The sequence below is a fragment of the Sceloporus occidentalis genome, unplaced genomic scaffold, assembly GCF_023333645.1.
Source record: "Sceloporus occidentalis isolate IW3139 unplaced genomic scaffold, rSceOcc1.0.p SCAF_45, whole genome shotgun sequence".
Lineage (NCBI taxonomy): Eukaryota > Metazoa > Chordata > Lepidosauria > Squamata > Phrynosomatidae > Sceloporus > Sceloporus occidentalis.
Genome location: NW_028317025.1, coordinates 1,469,856 through 1,495,065, shown reverse-complemented (window position 1 = coordinate 1,495,065; position 25,210 = coordinate 1,469,856). Strand labels below are relative to the sequence as shown.

At 42.4% G+C, this 25,210-nt stretch overlaps 1 protein-coding gene across 1 annotated transcript; it reads left to right on the top strand.

Annotated features, from left to right (window-relative positions):
- Positions 1 to 6,306: 6,306 nt before the first annotated feature.
- LOC149289430 (E3 ubiquitin-protein ligase RNF126) lies at positions 6,307 to 25,074 on the top strand. Its single transcript, XM_089490615.1, has 9 exons — positions 6,307 to 6,381; positions 18,185 to 18,240; positions 18,890 to 18,947; positions 19,042 to 19,289; positions 20,611 to 20,679; positions 21,059 to 21,128; positions 21,628 to 21,721; positions 23,542 to 23,657; positions 24,919 to 25,074. Exons 1-9 carry the CDS (start codon positions 6,307 to 6,309, stop codon positions 25,072 to 25,074), a joined length of 942 nt encoding a protein of 313 aa, XP_089346741.1.
- The last annotated feature ends 136 nt before the right edge of the window (positions 25,075 to 25,210 follow it).

Genomic DNA, 25,210 nt, shown 5'->3' with positions numbered 1-25,210 from the left:
ATTAGAGATGACACGAACCGACTGCACTTTCGATCGGACCGGATAGCTGCATGCTTTCGCCAATATTACTCGTCATTATATAATCTGTCGGGTCCGGGGGAACCCCACTCTGGTTTGAATTCGGCCATGGACGACTACTGTCACGGAGCTGGCTAGTCCGACCGACTACCTCCGCTGTCTTGTGCTCCCTTAGCCTGGGACAACACACTTCACCCGGTTCCCCAGTCACTAGCCGAGACTCAGTGTAGGGTAAAACCAAACGAAGACTGATTTATACAACATTAAACATCAAAGAATGGCTGTCCTGGCTGTCTGCTGGAGATAATCCCCTCAGCCAGTGATGAGATGATACTGCTGGGGGTAGCCACAGAAGCCTTTACAAACGCAGGGCCCATAGTCAATAGGGAGGAGGCTGGCAGTCAGGCTTCTCCAGTGGCCCCAGTGATGGAGGCTTCCGTCACAACTACCTTTCCAAATTTATCAAACGTACTCTCACTGGGGATGACAGTTCCCTATTAGATGAGCCCATATCCCTGGCCGAAGTAGAATTGGCTATCAAAAGCTCCCCAGCTGGCAAGAGCCCTGGCCCTGATGGCCTCACTATCCTCTATTATAAAAAATTCTCCTCTATTTTAGGTCCTCAATTGGTTACTTTTTTTAATGCCATCGCTGGGGGTCTTCCGTTTGACCCACACTCGTTGGCAGCACATATAGTGGTTATTCCCAAACCTGACCGGAATTTGGATTTATGTAGCAGCTATAGGCCCATCTCCCTAATAAATGTCGACCTCAAATTATTTTCCAAAATCTTAGCTAACCGCCTCCAGCCCTTTTTGCCTTCCCTGATACACTCTGACCAGGTGGGGTTCGTGCCGGGCCGTGAGGCACGGGATAATACTATAAAGGTTGTTAACATAATTTCATACGCACAACTTCATAAGCTTCCAATGGTCGTCGCCTCTATGGACGCCGAGAAGGCGTTCGACCGTGTGTCGTGGCCCTTTCTTTTCAAGGTCTTAGCGAGAATAGGGCTTGGACCGAATTTTCTGGCTTGCATCAGGGCTCTATATACCTCACCCTGTGCCCAGATAGCTCTCAATGGGATCCTGTCAGATAGGTTCTCCCTCGCCAATGGTACTAGACAGGGATGTCCACTTTCCCCTCTCTTGTTCCTATTAGTCCTTGAACCTTTTTGCAATGCGATTCGGGCTAACCCGGGGATCTCAGGTGTCAGTATGGGTCCCCGTAGGCCGGTTTTGTCCGTGTTCGCTGATGATATTCTTTTAACCCTTACCGATCCGATCCAATCTCTGTCTGCGGTTTTGTCGGAATTGAATATTTTCTATGAATTATCAAATTATAAAATCCACTTATCGAAATCAGAGATCATGGGACTCCACCTGTCCCCGCATACGACTCACCGGATTTGCTCTACGTTCCCCTTTAAATGGAAAACTGATTATATTAAGTATTTAGGGCTGCTGATTCCGCTTGACCTCTCCAAGTTGAGAAGCTTGAACTTCGACCCCCTTCTTAACACTCTGCAGTCGGACCTGAGGCGTTGGGCTTTTCCCCACGTCTCGTGGTTTGGCAGGCTGAGTGTGATAAAAATGAATATTCTCCCCCGCTTCTTATACCTCTTCCAAACCCTTCCTATTGCACTTCCTAGATCATTTTTCCGCAGCTGTCATAAGGCCTTTAGGCTATACATTTGGCGGGGTGAACCCTCTAGATTATCATTTTCCTATCTGACTCGGTTGAAATTACAAGGTGGTTTAGGTTTGCCCAATCTAGAACTATATTGGAGAGCTTCACATCTGCGCAGAATCGTTGAATGGTCTCTATGCCTATCTAAACAATGGATTTCCTTAGAGGATTCCTTCGCTCTTTGTCCTATCGGGGCTTTAGCTTGGATCCGTGACCCAGTGCGCATGGTTCCCCATACTGCCCACCCTTTTATGATCCCTACTCTCAGGGTCTTTCGGAAGGTTTTGGGGGAGGGCGTGTTAGTCAGGGCTCCCAGCCCTCTGACACCCTTGAGCGGCAATCCAGACTTTCTCCCTGGCCTTTCTATGGGTGGCCTGGCGGCTTTTTTCCCCCCGGGACAACCCTTGCTTAGATTGTACCAGGTGTTGAATGATGCTGTGCTCCGTCCATTGGCTGAATTGGTGCAACCGGGTCATCCAGTTTCTTTCCTCTTAAAATTTTTGTATCACCAATTGAAACATTTTATATCAGCCTCGGTCGACGTGAATCTGGTGGCCAGACCCTTGACACAGTTTGAGAGATTCTGTACGGATAAAACAGCACTTCCCCACATGGTATCTAAATTATATGCTTTACAGGTGTCCCCAGAGCCGCTGTCCAAGCCATACTACATTAGCCTTTGGGAACGGGATCTAAATTGTACGTTTTCTCCCGCGGAGTGGTCCAAGATTCTTCTCATAGCACACAAGGGCACGGTTTCTAGTCGGACGCAAGAAACTACATTCAAGATAATAACTCGTTGGTACAAGGTCCCCGCGGACCTCCATAGATTCCTTCCTTCCGTTTCACCTATGTGTTGGCGTTGCGGTTCACATCCAGGTACTCTCCTCCATATTTGGTGGTCGTGCCACTTGGTCCGGCCGTTTTGGGACTCGGTGTCAGACGCAATCCGTGTGATTGCAAATCCGGATTTCTCTGCCTCTCCCGAATCCATTTTGTTGCACCACAACGACCTCCCGTTCGCTAGTTACAAAAAGTCAATGACTTTCCAACTCATTAATGCTGCCAATGCCATTATCCCTAGACACTGGAAGTCGGTCAGCCCACCCTCCTTTTCAGCATGGGTTAGTCAGGTTGAGTTTGTATATCAAATGGAAGTTCTCATGGTGTACTCCCGTGGAACAGATCATACAATCGAACTTAAATGGTTCTATTGGCGATCTTATGTGGCTGGACTGGAAAGGGCTCCGACCGGTAACTCGGGCATACCTTGTAGTGCTCAATCTACATGATTGCTATCTCTACGGTTCCCGGCCTACTACGTTCATGTACACATATCTCACATACTCTTTCCGCTGGACCGTTTTCTTATTTAGTTTTGTTTTTATGTTCACCCTGGTACTTAGCATGCCTTGTTGATCCTCTCTCCTCTAAGGTGTTACGCCTCATATTTGCATAGGGTCAATTTTTGTTATGAAGGTATGCGTATTGTTTATTCGCCTCCGTGTATTCATTTGGTGATGTATCGCTCAACTACCCTTACATCTGCACATGTTTTGCACTTCCATTTGCGATGATGTGTTCTTCTGCCTCTTTTCGGTGTCAGGTCCCTATTCAGTTTACATTCGGTATATTCCACCCCCAACCGTGTAAGAACTAATCTTGCCTTATCAACTGACTCTGTTTTTAGGCTACTTCTAGGGTCACTGTATAACTCCGGAACGCTATGGAATGTATTGTTTTGCCATTGTGAGCGGCTTCTTTATTGTATATGTTCTACTATGTACTTCGCCTGTTGATACCAGATGTCAATTGTTACTTTTATTCGAGCGATTTTGTACTGTTTTCTTTTACCAAATGTGCAATAAACGGAGAATTGAGGAATAATAAAAGCTACAAGAACCCAAACACAGTGTTTCTCAAACTAGGTTTTAATACAAAGTTATTAGTAAATATTAATTCATATGTTAACTATTTTTCATATTTAATAAAAACTATGAGAAAAAAGCCTTGTTTATATTTTCAGTTATGCACATCTGACCCTCAGCTTGCCACTCTGCCCCCAGATATACCTCCTAGATTCCACTGTGCCCCCTGATATGCCACTGTGCCCCCGATATGCCTTATACTCCTTATATGCCAGTGATATGCAACTGAGCCCCCTGATATACCTTTTACCCCCAGATATGTCTTATGCCCCCCTGATATGCCTAATATCGATATGCCTTATACCCCCTATATGCCACTGTGCCCCCTGATATGCCTTATAACTTCCAATATGCCACTCGCCCCCATTTATGCCTTATACCTCCGTATATGCCACTCTGCCCCCATAAATGCCCTGCACCACCCTGAAATTCATTATACTCCCTGATTCACCACTCTGCCTCCCCAAGATATGCCACTCTGCAATTCATTATAACCCCCATACACCACTCTAACTCCCCCAGATATGCCACTCTGCCTCCCTGAAATTCATTACACCCCCATACACCACTCTGCCTCCTCCCCTCCCATACACCACTCTGCCTCCTCCACCTCCCATACACTATTCTGCCTCTATCCCCCCTCCCATTCACCCCTCTGCCTCTATCCCCCTCCCATTCACCACACTGCCTCCTGCCAGCAACTGAGGTTCACAAGACACCAGGGAGCCGGGTAGAGAGGCAGAGTGGTGTATGGGAGGAGCCAGAGTGTTGTATGGGAGGGTGGCTCCCATACATCCCTCTGCCTCCTCCCCCCTCCCATACATCACTCTGCCTCTCTCCCGACTCCCTGGTGTTTTGTGAACCTCCGTTGCTGACAGGCACTTTCACTGGAGCTTCATAGAAGCCTCAGCGTAAGTGAAGGGCAGTAACGGAGGCTGTCTGTGCGCATCGCACAGACCCCCACCAGCTGACAGAGAGGATGATCCTCTGCACGATGTGCACAGACAGCCTCAGTTACTCCGGTTCTCTTTCGCTGGGGATTCTACATCATGTGATGCTGGCGCGGCATCGTAGAATCCCCAGCGGAAGTGGAAGGGAGAGACGGAAGTTGTCTGTGCGCATCACACGGACACCCGCCGGCTGACAGTGAGGGGAATCCAGGTCTCCTGCAGTGTTGCGGGGGATCTGGATTCCAGTGTTATAATCCGATCTCAGTTTGAGGTCGGATTATATAAATTGAGGAGTTTTTCAGAGCATTTGCTCTGAAAAAAACCTCTTCTTATAATCGATAAAAATCGATTTGACTAATCGATAATGAAAATCGTTGACAACGATTTTCATTATCGATTAGTTGTAGCCCTAATTGAAACGGGTGTGAAACATAGAAAGATATTCACTGTCGATCATCTGGGTTACGTGGTCTTTCAAAACTTTAATGTCGTTGGTTTTTCCGCTATGTTTCCTTAGCCACGTATTAACATCTCTTAAAATACTATTTGTACAAAAGTTACGATGAATCTTTGGAAAAGGTGTTTGCAGAGGTCTTGCAAAACCCCTTTCTCTGTCAGTAACAAATGGAATGGATGTAATCTGGTACCCATTTAAACTGTCACATAAGAAATCACTATGGCAGGCTTTGAATTTTCTCTCATGCAGAAGAAAAGCAAGAGGAAATATTGGGTTACTGATTAAAGTAATATTTCTCATTACCAACGTTGAAAATAAACCGAGATATTGGGTTATATCCAATTATGTGAGATAAATCACTTGGTTTTTTTAACTAAAAATTTTGTATTTCAGTCTATGGTATTCAATGAGGTGAGATAAATTAATTTAAGCCTCTGAATAGAGGAGGCTATTTCAATATGCTTATTTAAACATGTGTTAAACTGGACCAACCTAAGCTTATTCTGCTGTTTAAAACATTGCCAAATTAGCCCTGCATAATATATAATTGAATTGGTAAGATTTCTTTAAGGATGTGATTAACCCCAGCATTATTTTACAATGCTTTCCAAAAACCAACCAGGTCGATTCCCATCTTTATTCAATTATGATTTCCTACCAACCCATTCAGTGCATCCCCACAAATTATATATCGTGTTTTTAGAGGACAAGTATTATTATTATTATAAAAATTTTATACATAAACCATTTAATATAGAAAATAAATTCTTGGAAAAATGCAATTTTTTCAGTTTCTTCTAAATATGCATAGCCAGTGCAAAGTAAAAAAAAATATCTAACTTTATTTAGGTATGGAGAGAAGAGAGAGAGATTTACTACAAGACCCGCAGCTCTCATCAGTGGGGCCGAGTATCACAGGAAAACCTCGCGTGCTCCGTTAAAAAGAGCGCAGGTTATGCATGTGCACATTTTAGTTTTATTTCTACCCGCCTGCACTCAGTATCAGGTGTCACAAACACCGCCTCTAACCATACGTTGCTAAAGCAAGCGCTCGTCTCCTGCATCCATCTTATACTAACAATCAGTTTAAAATCTGATTGAAGGAGCAATACAACCTCCACAACCGACCAGTTCATTTAAAACGACTAGCACACTACGACCATTTAACAGCAAGCAACACAGAGCGGTTTGACCCATATCACTCCCCTTCCTTTTTGTCGCAGCGTGGTGACGTCGGCGAGCGTCATCTCCCTGGTAGCGGAAAATGGCGGAGGCTTTACCGGAACCCGGGCGGTATTTCTGTCACAACTGTTCAGCTGAGATTAGCCCCCGACTCCCGGTAAGATATAGGAATGTTTTCGAGGTAGACGGCGAATTTTGTATATTGAAAGGAAAAGGGGTAGCCTCGTTGTCCTGAATGCATGACTCGCATAAGTCTATGTCTGGTTTCGTGCCCCGGTGTTTGGCACAGGATACACCGATCGTAAAACCGGGGAGTATTTATGCCACCCGGGGAAAGAATGACACGTCTCATATGAGATTGCCGCCAGAATATGGCAAAATGCTTGTGTTTCATTCACAGGCAGTAAAACTGGCTGTCCTAGATAGATATTCCCAAGCATCTACTCGGTTTCTACTTGCATACGTGGTCATTCGAGATTGTCCCACATTGTCCTAAAGAACAATTATGCCAATGTATGCCACGTCTGCTTGTAATGTTTAAATTGTGCTTTAATGAAGGTGAACTCTATACATAACATACGAGTGTTAAACAGTAGAGACAGAACAGCACTGATGTGTGATTCGTATTTCTGTTTTAACATCCCTCCCCAACACACACACACACATACACACACACACACACATACACACACACACCACAGTGGATGTCATTTAATTTAAATTGAGTTAAGGAAACATAATACAAGTCCTTTTCTCAGTTAACTAATTTGCTTTTTCTAGAGCTGGGGTCTTCTTACATCTTGTTTCTCTGAGCCAAATTGTAACTAAGGCTATTTGTTATGTCATCAAGAGTATTAAAATGATAAATATCAGGTGCTGACCCCCCTCCACTTCGCTGACTGTAGCCGTATAGCTCGTTTTATTTATTGAGTGCCGACTGATTCCATAGCGCCAATAAGGAGACAAAGAAAATTGAAAATGGCAAAATTATCAATAGTTTGAACGCACTTTAAAAACTACTGGTACGAAAGGAGAAGAGAGCCCTGCTGTTGCAAGCTTACAGCTTATTGAGGGGAAATAAAACCGAAGGTGAGGGGCTGCTTGGGCAAGGATTATGTGTAGAAGTCAGCGGCATGGAGATCTCAAAGGTGGTTAGAACAGATGGATTTTTTTGGATGCAAGATTTGGGGTCAACTCAACTACTTCAGTGACAATTATAATTGCCTAATCATACACAAATTGGCTTTTAAAAAAAAAATTATATTGGTAATAACAAATGTTGGACTGTACATCTAAAAGTTGTATCAAAAGAAAGCCCTATCTGTCCATGGAAAGGATGTGTAACCCTTTACTGAGTATAGTATAAATGAAAAAGGGTATCACACCTAATGTTTCCTCTAAGCTGTGCAGGCGCACACGCATTGCGCAGTTAGCGCAAAAGGAAACTTATGCACTCACAAAGGGTTACTAATATATTTCTCACCTCACTGCCCTCGGCCTCTGAGTCTGCCGTGCTGTACTCCTCTGTGCATCTGGCAGCGACTGGCTGACGGGCAGAGGAAGACTGCGCCGCAGACTGCCGGACTGGGGTTGGGGAGGTAAAGGGTGAAAATTTGTTTGTATGAAGGGGAGGTAAGGGAAGGGTATGGAGATGATGGGGAAATAAAATAATGATGGATGTTTTGGTGGTTGAGGGACTTTGAATTATCATGTGGGGTGTGATGGTCAGCTCTACATGTGCTTTAACAACCTACACATGCATTCACACGATCACTCTAACACCTTGCACATAATGTACATGCGTACCTACATCATACCACTCTAACACCAGAAACATTTACATACACACACACCACTCTAACCCCTTGTACATAAATATATATGGTCCAAACGTTCTTATTTAATGGAACAACAAACTGAACAAAGTCGTTCAAACACCAAATTACAGAATAAAATCTCAACTAAAGACGCAACCTCATTGATTGCATTTATAATTCCAAGATTTTACTATTACATGACGTAAAGTCATGATTTTATTAATGACACGGAGGCGAGTATTATGCATTCTCTTTCTTTATTACTCCCTCAGCAGCAAAGAATTGAGGGGAAAAACTTGACTGAAAGAGTTAAAACAAATGAAATAGTAACAACCATAACACTGCCCAACGATAGCCCAACCAATCAGCAGTCCTCATCATCCTCAGGGGGAATGCAATCCCAACGAACTTCCTCTTTCTTTGCGGATCCAATGAAACCGAAACAGAAGAAACCAAACAGGAAACCGAAGCAAGGCCCCATGTAGAACTCCAACGAAACATCCATAGCAGATCAAGCTAGAGAAAATGAGAAAAGAGGTGATAGTAGTGATCAAACAGTAACCAAATCGGGTATACAAAACGAGAAATCGACTAGGCAGCTAAACATAGACGGGAAGAAATACAGAAATCGAATAAACATGGTATAAATACAGAAGTCGAATAAACATAAAAAGATCTTACCTGAGACCAGACCACAATCATTTCTCTCGCCCGGGGAGGGAAAGAATGGGTGGGAATAATACTCGCCTCCGTGTCATTAATAAAATCATGACTTTACGTCATGTAATAGTAAAATCTTGGAATTTTATTAAAGACACGGAGGCTCCTATTATGCAATTTTAAAGCTGATCAACCAGGCGTTCGGAGAAATGTTGAATAGGATGGAGATAAAATTCTTTAAATGTGGTATCCGAAGACCAGTCAGCGGCCTTAATGATATCTTCCATGCGACAACCAACCGATGAAGCCTTAGACGCCGAAGCACCCCGAACAGAATGAGGAGAAAATATGGACATATCGATACCTGCCCGAAGCAAAATCCATTTAAGCCATCGAGAAAGGGTGGAAGTAGACACCGGATGATGCGGATGTTTGAAAGAAATGAACAAAGGAAGAGACAAGGGGTCTCGAAGCATACGGGTGCGAGATTCATACTCGCGAAGACAAAGAACAGGACATAAGAGAGGTCTATGAGGAAAGGCCGGATAAAAGACAGATTTAGTATTGGATTTAGTTCTCCTAGAAATATCAAAGGAAACGCCACCAGGACGGAAGACTTTTGCATGGAAATCCAAAGCTCTGACATCGGAAACACGTTTACAAGACAAAATACAGAGGAGAAGAAGAAGTTTGGAAGACAATTCTTTAAGCGACAAATCCTGATTAGAGGACCATTGTTCTAAGAAACGCAAGACCACATTAACATCCCAAGTGGATGAATAACGTGGTAAAGGAGGCCTGGAAAAACGAATACCCTTAAGCAACCTACAGACTAGAGGATGCTGACCAATAGGGACACCATCCAGAAGATCATGACCGGCGGAAATAGCCGAGCGATACAGATTCACCGTACGATATGCTTTATGATCCTGAAACAATTCAGTAAGAAAAGACAAAACCATGTTCAAAGGGGCAGAAATGGGATCCAATGATCTGTCCAAGCACCAGCTAGACCAACATTTCCACGCAGAGGAATAGGCTCTTCTAGTACCTGGGGCCCAAGCATCGGCCAAGAGAAGGAGAGTCTGTTGTGAAACTCCCTCGACAGACCAGGGTCCCCTGAAACGCGCCAAGCTATTAGTTGAAGCTGGCCCTGGACGATCAAGTCGTGGGGTTGAAGGTCTGGATCAAGTAACAGATCCTGGAATGGTCCTGGGGAAGTCCACTGATGTTTCCAGCAGCCTGGGAAACCACGGTTGGGATTTCCACAGAGGCGTTATGAGGACCAGGGATGTCGTGAACCGTAGCATATGAAGGATTGTCCTGGCAATCATGTTGAAAGGGGGAAAAGCATATAGTAGAGACCGAGGCCACTGTTGGAGAAATGCGTTGGTGGCCACTGCTTCCGGATCTGGTCTCCAACTGAAGAACTTCGGCAGGTGGGTGTTGAGACGTGAAGCGAAAAGGTCCATCTCCATAGGACCCCAGAGCAGTTGGAGCTTGAGGAAGACGGATGGATGAAGACGCCAATCCCCTGAATCCCTGAGAAAACGTGAGTTCCAATCCGCCGTGCAGTTGGAAAGACCGGGAATGTGAACAGCTGTCACCGAGATTCCTTGAAGGAGACAGAACTTCCAAAAATCCCTCGCGAGACAAGCTAGCATCTTGGATTTCGTGCCTCCCAGGTGATTGATATATCTCACCGCTGCCACGTTGTCCATTTTGAGGAGAATGGAGCACGACGCTCCAGAGGGAGCAAGACTGCGGACGGCAAAAGATCCTGCCAAGAGTTCCAGGCAGTTGATATGCAGGTAAGATTCCTCTGCGGACCATCTGCCACCTGTAGATATGGTCCCGTAGCGCGCTCCCCAACCATGTAAGCTTGCGTCCGATTCTATGATGACGTCTGGAATGGTACCAAAGATGGCTCGGCCGTTCCACGCCTCCATGTGGGACAACCACCAATTCATCTCGTCTCTGGATTCTTCGTCGAGAGAGATGCAGGTCTCGTACGAATGAGTAGAAAGCAGCGAAGAACTTTTTAGTCTTTGAAGCGCTCTGTAGTGCAGGGGGCCCGGAAATATGGCTAGAATGGAAGAGGACAAGAGACCTATCAGTCGTGCTAACTGCCTCACGGTAACAACATCCAGTCGAAGCAATCTCCTGATCTCCTTCTTGATCGCCATTATCTTTGGCTGCGGGAGGAAGAGAGACTGTTGAATGGAGTCTATCCGGAATCCCAGAAACTCTAAGGATTGGGAAGGAACGAGGCAAGACTTGTCCCAGTTGATAAGGAAACCCAGAGACTGAAGGAGATGTAAAGTCCAGTCGAGGTGAGTTTGTAGAAGATGAGGGGACTGAGCCATGATGAGAATATCGTCCAGATAAATGATCAGACGAATACCTCGGGACCGAAGAAACGCTACTACTGGCTTCATAACCTTCGTGAAGCACCACGGGGCCGATGAGAGGCCAAAGGGAAGGCACGTAAACCTCCATTTCTGATCTGCCCACACGAATTGAAGGAGATTCTGATGATCCGCTGCAACGGGAATAGTGAAATAAGCGTCCTGAAGATCCAGTTTCACCATCCAATCCTCTGGTAACAATAGATCTCTGAGGCAATGTATCCCTTCCATTTTGAAGTGGTGATACACCACGAACGCATTGAGAGGACGAAGATTGATGACGGGTCGGACACCCCCACCTTTCTTCGGGACTAAGAAGAGGGAGCTGACAAAGCCTGGGGAGTCTATGGGGATCTGTTGAATAGCCCCTTTCTCTGAAAGTGACTGAACCTCCTTTGATATCAGAAGGACCTGCGACACGTGAAACTTTGCCGTGGGAGGAAGACAAATCTGTTGAGGCAATGCAGTTAATTCGATACGATAGCCCCTGATCGTGTCTAGGACCCAAGCATCTGAGGAGATATGAACCCAAGCCTGATAAAAAGAAGCAAGGCGACCGCCCACCTTTGGAAGGGGAGAATGAAGAATGGTACTTACCATAAGGCCGTCTGGAAGAGGGGAAACCTCGTGAAGTCCTGGAAGGCCCGGCCCGTCCACGATAGGGGAAGAAAGGCGCTGGTCGCTGCTCGTAAGAAGCCGGGCGTTGTGAAAAGGAGCCTCTGTAGGTTCCGCGAAACCTGGCGTCACGGCCGGACGAACGGCCCCTGCTTCGTCCAGCCCCTGCAAAAATCTTAGGAGCAAAAACCTTTTTCATGGAGGTTTGAGCCTTATCCAAAGCCGTGAATGTTTTGACAAATGAACCGACATTCTTGACGAATGAATCACCAAACAAAAGACCTTTAGCTGCTTGGCCGGGTTCTTGAGAAGCCATATTAATTAACTTGGGCTCAATCTTAAGCAAGATCGACTTGCGTCGTTCAGAGCAGAGCGCAGAATTAGCATTGCCAGTAATACATATAATGCGCTGAAGCCAACCTAAGGCAACATCAAAATCAAAAGTTTCAGGCGCAGCTTTACCTGACTCCAACAACTCAAAGAGTTTAGTAATCGGACCCAATATGTCTAACAGTTTGTCCTGGCAATGGCGCAGGGAGAATTCCAACCCTTTCCTGGGTTTCCAACCCGTTTTAGCGAGAAACTGGGTAATCTGGGGATCAACGTCTGGAGTTTTACAGACCCCATCAGGCACTATGGGCCGAGGGCATTCGGCCCTAAGCTTGCGCCTACTCTCTTTAGAGAGAGGCTTGCGCACACGAAGTGCCAGATATTGCGCAATATGAGATGGAGGATCCCACTCAGCAGACCAAGGGTGGCGCAAGTTAACAGGGTCAAACAGGGGGGTACCCTGAGGGTCCCTGACACCATCGTCCTCACCCTCTGTTGCCGGGACAGGGTCTGACCCTTCCCCACGAGGGGAGGATGAAAGGTCAGGAAAATCTTCAGCCTCTGATCTATCGGACTCTGGGTCTCTATAGGAATCCAGATCCTCCTCACTCAAGTCAAAATCTGACAAATCTTGAAGAGCCCTAGCTCTTTTCCAATTTCTGGCCGCTTTTTCCCGGTCAGTGGCTCTCTTGCGCGGTAAACCAGCGCTCTCAGAGACAGGATTCGAAGCCTTGTCCATCTCAACAGCAGCAAGGCTGTGCATCGGGAGTGAGGCAGTATGCTTAGACTTAAACAGAGCCTTTTTGCCAACAGGAGCAGGGATAGAAACAGCAGGTATGGAAGTAGAGGGTAAAGGGGCCTGGAGTAAAGCCTGCTGAATAGACTGGCCAATAGAATGAGACATGACCCCCATAGCTGAGGACAGAGCCTTAGAGATGGAATGGGACATAGTAGCATCTAATAAGGTTTGAAAATCCTCTGAAGATAAAGGGTGAGAATCTGTAATTTGGCCACCAGAGGGAGTGCCAGCCTCTCTAGGAGAAGCAAAATGAGCATCCTGCTGATCCATGCTGACTCTGAAGCAAGGTAAGGAAACAACCAAGGGACCTGAAAAGGAAAAATCGTGGGTTGATTAACCCAGAAAGAAAAGGGGTACGAGGATAGGATAAAGGGCACCAGACAAGAAGAAGAAAATCAAGAAACAAAGCGGCACCACGTGACCGCGACAATAAACGCGGACGAAGGTGCAATAAACAAAATGACCGCTATGGAGAGAAAGGCGCATGCGCGGATAAAACAGATACCTGCAAACCCGTGAAACGGGAAGAGGAGGAAATGCCGTGATAAGAGAATCGAAACGGAGACGGAGGTAAGAGAAGAAAAAACCGCAAACGCATAAGGAAACCCAGTTAGAAGGGTAAAGAGGAACGAAGGGAAACAGACAAAAAACGGGGCATGACAGCGGCACAAATGGAAAACGGTAAAGGGAAAAAATATATACAATAAAATATATAAACCCCGGTATAAATATGAGACAAAAAATACCAGAAATATATATAAATACAGAGAGCAAAAAATACTTAACCGTTCCTGAGGGAGCAGCAAAGAAAGAGGAAGTTCGTTGGGATTGCATTCCCCCTGAGGATGATGAGGACTGCTGATTGGTTGGGCTATCGTTGGGCAGTGTTATGGTTGTTACTATTTCATTTGTTTTAACTCTTTCAGTCAAGTTTTTCCCCTCAATTCTTTGCTGCTGAGGGAGTAATAAAGAAAGAGAATGCATAATAGGAGCCTCCGTGTCTTTAATAAAATTGTATTATATTAAAACATAGCAATACGGTCTTATTAACCTGCATGTATTCCAACAGGATGATTCATCTGGAGTAATCCGCCACATATAAGTAAACAGCAGCCTTAATTTTTGCCCTGGAACTGCCAATGACATTCCCTAATGTCAAATGTCCACATACAAAGAGGAGCGAGTGTTTTACCGACACGCCTCGTTCTCATTGATGTTTTGAGATACGATAAAGTAAAAATATCTATCTTTACTCAGAAATATATAAAATCAGATCAGCATGAAGGAAGTATATTTCACCCTTTTCGCCACCAGTCTTAGTCATAGTGCACAGGTTTACATTTGTAGAAACTTTTTGTAACAATAAAAATTTGCGCAAAAACGTAAGATTTACGAGCATGCCAACTACTAAAAGCTAGAGGAAACTTTGAGCAAAGCTAAAAAATATGAAAAAAAAAAAACCCCTCTAGGTTTTTAGGCATGTAATACCCTCAGCAAAGTGAGATTTAAGCACGCCTGCAATTTGCTTAAGGCTGCGGTCTCTAAGCAACTTTGTAAACACAAGTACATTATACCGAAACTAGTAGTTTTTTCCAGTAAGCCTTTGGGTAAAATCTTAAAGGCATGTTTCACATATACTACATAAAATGGATGAGCGAGTTGTGTGTTTTTTTTGTTTTTTTTTTGTTTGTTTTTTTTACTCTGCTATTCGCTTTTGCTATCATTTTATGTAATATGGTAGTAGGGTAGTGTTGCTGCAGTGGCAAATCATTCATCCTTGTGTGTTTATTTTTTATTTTTTTTTATTTTCACGACAAACATTACAAAAAAGAAAAACTTAAAAACCTTTCATTCTTACATCATACAAATAATAATTTTGCTAATGTATCTTTATATCATTCAAGTACACGACGGTAGTAGGACCAGGTTACTTCCTAGATCTTCAAGGAGGGAGAAGAGAGAGATAACAATGATCGAAATCATACTATATTATTAATCTGATCTATCAATTGCCAAGGTTATATCAAACTTTTAAGATATGTAGCCATTTCCGGAAAACCATCTACGCCATGGAGACCATATTGCATCATAATTTTTTATATTATGAATTCGATAAAAATGTTTCTCCATTGTATATTGATAGTTTATTTGAGCTACGATTTGGGGCCAAGATGGAGCTTGTTCCATCTTCCAGCAGTGTGCTATACATATTTTAGTTGCTGCCAAAATATTAATTGCCAGATATAATTTCATATTGTTTTCCCAAGATAAATCTATGTGAAAAAGAAAGGTATGCGCGTACAATGTCAAGTCAGTCCCAAATAGATTCTTAAATAGATTAATAATTTCAGATCTTAAAGTTAAGTCTATCACACTTCCACCAAATATGTATCATAGACCCCAATTCGGATTTACATCTCCAGCACTTGTTAGAAGTAGTATTATACATTCTATGTACATTCATCTGTGAAGGAGTTTATAGTACTGTTCATAAAGGTTTATACAATGTATCGCTTTCCTTAACTTTATCCAGGATTCGCACCATATGTCGGAGGAATAAGAACACCCAGATCGCTTTCCCATTTCACAATAGTGTTTTTGGTTTGGCGGGAATATTTTCTTGATCCAATATATTCCTTAGTCGCCTAATTACATTTTTTGCGTGTTTAGCGGTCAGGTTATGCCATCTCGTGTATTTAATGTTTAGATAGACATGGATTGGTGGGTTTCTTCATAAAGTGTTTTTACAGTAAATGCTGCTTTGTGAACGGACAGGTTTATGAAGAAATTCTTTTGAATGAAATATACCATAGCATACCATACAGATAGTATCACTATAAATAGAAACTTAACACATTTCTGTTTGCCTTGAGAAGTGCCTCTTAAATGTGCCAGAGCTAGACCCCCCCCACACATACACACACTTTGGGGTTTGTTCGTTAAGAGTTGTGGTTTTAACTGACTCGCTTAACTAATTGTAACAAGGGGCCGCACTATTCTTCTGGCTCTGCATGATTCAATGTGTAGGGATGAAGTCTTGCTGAGCTATCCAATGCTATTTTAATGTATATGATAGCTGTGTGATCCATTTACATTTTTGTGATGGCCTATCAATGCAATCATTGTCAGACCATGGAGGAGAAGGGCAGCTACAAATTCTACCTCCGGTATTTTATTTTTCAATTATATTTATTTTTTTAAAGACTGTTAGAGGTTGGCTCTTCATGTTGTATAGTGAGGACACTGACACATAACTCTCCTTTTAATGAATAAAACCCAGTACCACTTAGGGGTTCAAGATATACACTCACTGGCCACTTTTATTAGGTACACCTTGGTAGTATCAGGTTGGACCCCTTTTGTCCTCAGAACTGCCTTCATTCTTCCTGGCATACTTTATACAAGGTGCTGGAAACATTCCTCAGAGACTTTGGTCCATATGGACATGATTGCATCATGCAGTTGCTGCAGACTTGTTGGCTGCACATCCCATTCCACCACATCCCAAAGGTGCTCTATAGGATTGAGATCTGGTGACTGTGGAGGCCATTGGAGTACAGTGAACTCATTGTCATGTTCAAGAAACCAGTTTGAGATAATGTGAGCTTTGTGACATGATGCTGAAAGTAGCCATCAGAAGATGGGTACACTGTATTCATAAAGGGATGGACATGGTCAGCAACAATACTCATGTAACCTGTCACATTTAAACGATGCTCAGTTGGTAATAAGGGGCCCAAAGTGTGCCAAGAAAATGACCACCACCAGCCTGAACCGTTGATACAAGGCAGGATGGATCCATGCTTTTATGTTTACGCCAAAGTCTGACCCTGCCATCTAAATGTTGCAGCTGGAATAGAGACTCATCAGACCAGGAAATGTTCTTCCAGTCTTCTATTGTCGAATTTTGGTGAGCCTGTGTGAATTGTAGCCTCGGTTTCCTGTTCTTAGCTGATAGGGGTGGCACCTGGTGTGATCTTCTGCTGCTGTAGCCCATCTGCTTCAACGTTTGATGTATTGTGCATTCAGAGATGGTATTCTGCATACCTTGGTTGTAACAAGTGGTTATTTGAGTTACTGTTGCCTTTCTGTCATCTCGAGCCCATTCTCCTCTGATCTCTGACCTCAACAAGACGTTTTCGTCCACACAACTGCCGCTTCTCTGTAAACCTTAGATATGATTGTGCGTGAGAATCCCAGTAGATCAGCAGTTTCTGAAATACTCAGACCAGTCCTTCTGGCACCAACAACCACGCCACGTTCAAAGTCAATTAAATCTCCTTTCTTCCCCATTCTGATGCTCGATTTGAACTTCAGCAAGTTGTCTTGACCACGTCTACATGCCTGAATGCATTGAGTTGCTGCCATGTGATTGGCTGATTAGCTATTTGTGTTCACAAGCAATTGAACAGGTGTACCTGATAAAATGGCCAGTAAAAGTATATACTAGTAAAATGTGACAGCTTCGTGAGAGTTATGTGTTTCTAATTAATATTGCTCAGCAGCTTTTGCAGTTCCGTCCAATGGGGGCTTAACATATTAGCGATTATGTAAATGTTATAAAGCTCCAAAACGGCAAAACAACTGTGTTCCTTTAAATGAAGACAGAAGGTCAGGTCATGCTTGCTATTGTTTTTGTAGTATAAAATATAGTATTTCTCTCAGGGGCCTATAAATTTGATGTGTTCAATGCATAAAATAGCCTTGGTCCTTAAGGGGTTAAACCACACTACTCATTTTATGTGCTGTTAAATGTAATTTGAGGATTTCTGAGGATTTCACAGCATCTCTTTTATGTTTGGTGTGGGCACCTGACCCACCTTTGTCCTCTATGCATTAATGGGGTTTCTAGAAATTGTCCATTATTTCTGTCAATGGCAGCGTTCAGCTGATTTGGCCTCCTTTGCTCCCCCTTTAAATAACTGGAATAATTGAGTATATTGGTAAAACTGTATACAAATTATTGCCAATCATGGTATCAAAAATTCGGCCCCTTACTCTAAATGTTTTTGAGCAGAAAGCATTTTCCCTGTTTTTGAGGCACAATTGGAAATTTCTTCAATGGGGACTTTTTGCCTTTCTGGATCCAGAGCAAGGTTGGACTTGTCTTTTTTTTTTCAGGTTAAATTACTATGTTACTATGTAAAAATATGTTATGAACAGAGCAATCACTGTTTAGTGTACTATTAGACATTTACGTGCTATAGATCTGCGCAAGACCACGAAAATAGTTTGGAAGAACTGAGTAGTTTTTGTTCCAAATGGAATAATGATTCCATTCATCCTTCCTTGCAAGTGTTCTAATTTTGTTTTTGGTAATGTTCTCTGTAGGAGTATACGTGCCCTAGATGTGAGTCAGGCTTTATAGAAGAACTTCTTGAAACAAGGTACGTGTCTTTGTAAAGTCCATCAGGTAATGCTTGATCAGAAATATAACTAAAATAGTTTGTCTTAAAAGGCTATTTCAGGAGAAATGTTTGGTGATTGTAAAGTAATTGTATTAGAGAATAGCCTGAAGTGACCACTTTCATCTTTGGGTGTTCACCAACTCACAGTGATTGATGCTAATGAGAAGTTGCCACATCATCACCAACCACTCAGCAGCATTCTTCCTATCTAGAGCAGATGTCTTGCATTGTTTGTACACACCAAAACATCTTTCGGTGGGAAGTGGAGGTGCTGCAGATTGGACCAGACTTTAGAAGACCATTGCACTACATAAATGTTTTGTTCTTCCCTTATATCCTCCCCTTCCCCTGTGTAAGCATATAACATGTGCGCCCTGGCTGGGTATATTTGTAAATCAAAATCTGGTAACAATTTGTTGAAATCATGATGCAGTAGGTGTCTATACCTGATACACACCCATAAATATATTACTGAAGACAAAAGAAAACTTAAAATAAATATTTGTATCTTTTCATAAATACTATCTTAAAGTTGTATCCAAGCCAGTATTTTACATGTATTGGTAATATTGCTTGTATTCCTTTGGCTTAGATATCATTCAATACATTTCATGTGTGTTTCCTGTAGGAACACAGAGAACAATAGTGGATCTTCTAGCACAGAGCAAAACAGACATCCGTTTGAGGTAAGGTTGTGAAACTGAGGGATCAGACTAATTGCTTTCTTTAATCCGCTAGCTTTCTGATGTCTGATTTTCACATTACATTCCTCCCTTAAAGGGCCTAGAAGGTCTCGACCCTACCCAGTTCACCTTACACCCAGGCTATGGCCAAGTCACCTTTGGAATTTTCAATGAAGGCCTGGACTTCCCCATTTTTGGCACCAGTGGTCCAAGTGAGGAGACTCGTGAAGGGGAGAGCAGAAGAGAGCAACAATCTCGACAGAGATATAGTGCCAGGCAGCCACGGGCCAGACTGAGCACAAGACGGACTGCAGGAAGGCATGAAGGTGTGCCCACACTAGAAGGGTAAGTTGAAGTGATATAGACTTGTCGTGCTTCTTCTGTCGGTGATTTCTGTTATCTGCTGGAGTTTTGTGATTACATGGCATGATCTCGATAATTGCAAATCTAGCTCTTAAATGTCATTTTCAGCTGCTCACTCAGGTAGTTCACTTTCATGAACAGTCTTGGCATATGTTGCATTTTGAAATACCGTATTTGCTCGATTATAAGACGAGGTTTTTTCCAGAGCAAATGCTCTGAAAAATACCCCTCGTTTTAAAATCCGGGTCGTTTTATAATCAGACCTCAAATAGGTCTGACTAAGATCCAGATCCCCTGCAGCCATGCAGGGGACCTGGATCCTCCGGTGCTATGCCCCCCCCGCTCCCCCCTCAACTTACTGGTGCTTCTGAGTCGCTGGTGCTTAGTCTGGGCAGCGTGTAGAGCTCTAATGATTCGCTGCCCGGACTAAGCACCGGGGACTCAGATGCAGGGGACCTGGATCCTCCCGTGTTATGCCCTATACCTCCCAATATGCCACTCTGCCCCATAATATGCCTTTTAACCCCCTAAATGCCAGAGTGGCATATAGGGGTATAAGGCATTTCTGGAGGCAGAGTGGCACATAGGGGGTCAAAAGGCATATCATGGGGCACAGTGGCGTATAGAGGGTTAAAAGGTGTATCATGGGGCACAGTGGCATTTAGAGGGTTAAAAGGCATATCATGGGGCACAGTGGCATATATGGGGTATAACGCATTTCTGGGGCAGAGTGGCAGGTTGAAAAAAAAAAAAAGGAAATAACAAAATATTTTTCTCAATCGTAGCTTTAATTAACAAACAATTGTTCATAGTTTACATGAATTAACATTTACTGGTAAAACATTTTTCCTATAGGGGCGACTTATATTCAGCCTTTTTCTTTTTTTCATAAATTAATATTCAGATTTTGGGGGGTCGTCTTATAATCAGGGTCATCTTAGAATCGAGCAAATATGGTATTAGCAGATAGCAACTTGGAATTTTGTGAAAATGTCTGTTTTTAATATGCAACAGGCTAGTTTGTAAACAGAAATGTACATGTGCAGGTTACTGGAGTTAGCCATCCTTTTAAATATTGTATAGTAACTTAAATACCAGATGGTGATATTTAATGTTTAGTCAGCTGCTCTTTTGCAATGCGGTATTCTTGGCTATTTTGTGTTATCAAAATAATGGGACTCCTGCATCCTTAGGTTTTTGTAACGTTTTTCATCTTCTGCATTTGAAAACCTATAGCACAGCCATTGAAACATTACTTATTTATAGTCCTTTTTAGTTACATATGTGCTTTCCTTCTTTCCAGGATCATTCAGCAGCTGGTGAATGGAATAATTGCCCCCACAGCTATGCCAAATTTGGGACTAGGACCATGGTATGATTTTGCAGTTTATCAATTCTGTATTATTGTCAATAGAGCCACGTGTCTTCACCATACAAGAATAAGTTGTGTAGAAACCATATTATGGTGTGTGATTTTATGCTTTTAGGACAAAGTAGCCCTGACTGCAAAATGCATGTCCTTTAAACTGGAATGTTCTATGATTGAACAAATAGCGCATCCAGGCATTCTGTAATGTGTGTTCACTTCACATAATACAGATTGAAGGCTAGTCACACTTTATTGTATAGTAAATTATACTGCAAGAGTGTGTTAAGTTGCTTGCTGAATGTTTGAGTAGCTGAAACAAATACTAAATCTAGAGTTAGCATCTCTTTACCTGTGGCTAAGATTTCATTTTCTTTCTATGTAGGGGTGTACTTCATTCCAATCCAATGGATTATGCTTGGGGAGCAAACGGCCTGGATACAATAATCACCCAGGTATGTGATCCTTCTCGTAAAATCACACACAATACAGTCACTGGGCTGATGGTTTGGCCTCCATGTCTTCTAACTATCTGGTGCCATAATATTTGTAGACATGAACCCTGTAAATAACCTTTACTGAAATTGGATTGTCTCATCTAACAACCTGTAGTGGCCCGCCATCTTGTGTTTCAGCATCATTGGCAGTTCCCCTACTGGTCACCTCTCTTATCGGTGGTCTAAATTTAATAAAGTGAATGTGAGCGACTTGCAGAAGCTTTTAATGAGGCTTGCCAGGATCTCAGGCTGATAATGGACCTTGGTGAATTTCCCATCCAAGAAGTGCCATGTTGGTTGTTCATAGTTAACACAATCGGTGTTTTCATCGCGCTGCAACTTCCATTTTAGTCCGCCCAATTTTTATATACATAATTTCCTAATTGCTCTCTGCCTCGTTCTTTTTTTTTTTTTCCCCAGCCCCCAACCCCACTTAACTTTGGTCTCTCCCCATCAGTTACTCAACCAGTTTGAAAACACCGGTCCCCCTCCTGCTGACAATGAGAAAATCCAGGCTCTCCCCACTGTTCAGATAACACAGGAGCATGTGGGTAAGTGAGGTTTTGTTTGGCACTGTATAAAGTATTTTTTCTTTAAGTCACTAAGGGAAGTACTTTACCCCTTTAAATGTCTTTGTTTTGGTCTTTTTTGTAATATGGAATATATATATATATATATATATATATATATATATATATATATATATATATATATATATATATATATATATATGCATCTAAGGTTTTTTTATGGAAAGAAAAACTCTTTGGACAGTTAAGCTAATTAAGTGTTTCAAAAAAAAAAAAAAAATATATAACACAGTTTTGAAAGCTTTATGTAGCTTTATTGTGACGCAGTGTAGTGGGAACTACAAATTTATACGTGGATGCATATATATAGGCTTAGGTGTGGGGCACTCCAGCAGACGCTTGGCACTTTGCATAGTGATCAGTTTGGAACTCTGTAGTGCTCTAGCACTCAGCGGTCCCGCTCAGTGAGTGTTCATGGTCTACCACTTTGTGGCTGAGCTGTTGTTACTCCTAGATACTTCTGCTTTACAGTTTTAGCACTTACTGTGGACCAGGGCTGATCTAGCAACGCAGAAGTTTCGCAAACTGGCCTTGTGGCAAAGGTGGCATACCAAAGTCCTTAAGCTCTTCAGTACAATCCATCCTACTGCCAATGTTTGTCTATGGAGATGACATGGTTTTTCTGCTTGATTTTATATACTGTTAGTGGGTGTGACCTACACTCAGTTAAGTACAAGCCTTTGGTACAATAGGTTAAAATTTTACTTTTTTTTTCTTCTATTAAACGTAGCAATGTGAACCTACATAACGTAAATATGTATAACATTTATGGTTTCACCAACAATTGTCCCCAAACCACTCTAATGCCCGGTTCCTTATAAAGGTTAAAATGTACAGCTTAATTTTTTATTTTTTTACGTTGTTTAGCATTTGTCTGGTGGAATCTAGACATACTACCTCACATGCCTCTAAGTTCTCTAAGTGCAGAGCATTTTATGTCCCGAACTCCCACATCCAAATTTTTCACAGCTGGATAGGTGCTAAAAAGAGACCCGTAGTTAGGTGGAGGGCAGTGTTCAGCTGTCTTGACACCCAGCGGTGAAAAGTTGTGTGCTTGACATGAGAAGCAGTACGTGCCCATCTGTTGATTTAAATAATATTTGCTGAAATGTATGTAGTCGTGCTATTAAATACTAGTATGTTTATCATTATCTTTGGTAATTATGGTAGGTGTATTGGTCTAGAACAGGCATGTCCAAAGTCCGGCCCGAGGGCCAATTGCGGCCCGCATTCCGGACTGATAAGGCCCCACAGATAAGTTGCCCAAATATAGATCTGTTTTTTTATATTAAAGGCAGAGTGATTTAACACCTGTTTTAGATTTGTCATCCAAGTCACAAAATGAAAAGTATGCCGTTTTCAATAAACTTTGCAGAAAATAGTTTATTTGCATTTAATTTTAATGGTTCAAAGAATGTCAGGCAAAATGGTCGGCCCTCACACATGTTCACTTCATCAAATCTGGCACTCTTCGAAAAAGGTTTGGACATGCCTGGTCTAGAACATTTGCTCCTCCCATGGGCCTATTAAAAGCAGTTATTACTAATAGACGTTACAGAAGTAACCCATATACAATTCACATCTTTATTGAGTATTTAAATATTTGTATGTTCCATATTCCGCTCTACTACTAGCTCTTTGCTACCTCTGGTAATATAGTAGATCGCATATAGTGAGTTTCAGGTCAAATGTGAAAACACTTCCATCTTATGTAGGCAATAGTTATGGTAACTTCTAGATATCTACATTACTACCGGTTCTCCATTTTTCTTTGTTTGTAGGTTCTGGTCTAGAGTGTCCTGTTTGTAAAGAGGATTACACAGTAGGTGAAAATGTGCGTCAGCTTCCATGCAATCACTTATTTCACAATGACTGCATCATCCCTTGGTTGGAACAGGTCAGTAAGATGCCAACACATTATTCTTAATATAACTGACCATTTATTTTTTTTTTTAGTTTGTTTATGCTACAAAACTATAAACTATGATAATTGTAGGCTACTTCCTGGTTTATTCTGTACAGCATTCCCACTGATTTTTCTGGTGTTAATGTGACCAATATGGAACGATAGATGTCATATACCGTGCTGTAACAAAGTGCATTAAGAAAAATAAATCTTACACTTTGGTAAAATGTAGCTGTTATTTCTATGTAATTGTTGACAGCATAGATAAATATGGAATCTGTTAACACAATCGATATTCTCTGCAGTGCCATTGAATGCTATAACCCTAAAATAGATCAGTAGAATACGTGTATAACAGCTAAAAAAAAAATTCAGGTAAAGTCACCTTTTATTTATTATTGCATCTAGGATATTCAAATGACATTTACCTGCCTGAAAAGTCCATAGGTTCTATTGGTTAACTGTATTTCGTAGCACCTGTCCTTCCATCTGTGAATGGTGTAATCTCACCCACAATAAAATTTGCAACCAACATCAAAAAGCAGAATGCTGTATGGACAACATGGTATACATAGATCAGTTTTATATGTGCCTTGTTTCTGATTAGCTTTTGCAGTCCAATGTTGTAGTCAACAACTGTAGAACTATATCGCCTATAGTTCTCCTTTTAGGCTGACCAGCCGGGTGAGCTCAAAAGCATTGGAGATTAGGTCTGGCGGGCTGACAGAGCCAACCTTTGGCTAGCTTTTTTTTATATGGGACATTTAGAAGTAAAAGGGTATTGGTTGAGTTATAGTATACAAAACCATTCTTTTCAAATGTTAGCGTCTTGCAGTGTCGGTTCTCACATTGCAAGAAGGATCAACCTACTAGAGACTCTAATTTACTGTGATCAAGAAATATATGAGCTGAAGGACCCAGCATATAGAGAGATCAGATTAGGAACAAGAGTGAACAGAGTTCTCCTCTCAATTTTTATTTATAGGGCCATCACGCAGATGTTTCTGTTACATCAATGTCAATTCATGTTGCTCTGCTCAACAGTGGAAGAAAAGCTGAAAAATATTTTAAATAAAAAGAAAAGGATAGTACAACCTCAAAATATCTTGTACCCTTCCCAGTAGAAATATCAAATTTACAAAAGCAGCTTTTGCTCCACACCAACCCAATAGTACTGAACTGGCTTAGGCAAACACATTTTTTTAGTCTTGTTGTGACCTGCTACAAACTCTTCATGTCTTCTTCTCTGCAGCATGATACATGTCCTGTGTGTCGGAAAAGCCTGAGTGGCCAGAATACAGCAACAAACCCTCCTGGACTGTCAGACATGAATTTCTCCCTATCTTCAGCCTCTTCTTCTTCCTCCTCCTCCCCTATTGATGACAATAACTCTGCCAATAACTCATGAGCCTAAAGTTGTGGTGGGGAGCAGCTGCAGGGTTTATACTGGTCATTTACCTCTTACCTTCAGAGCAGACGTGAAGCCCTGCATGTGGGTCCTCCTCTAGGACACGTTGCAGCCTCTGGTTGTCTCCTGCCCAATG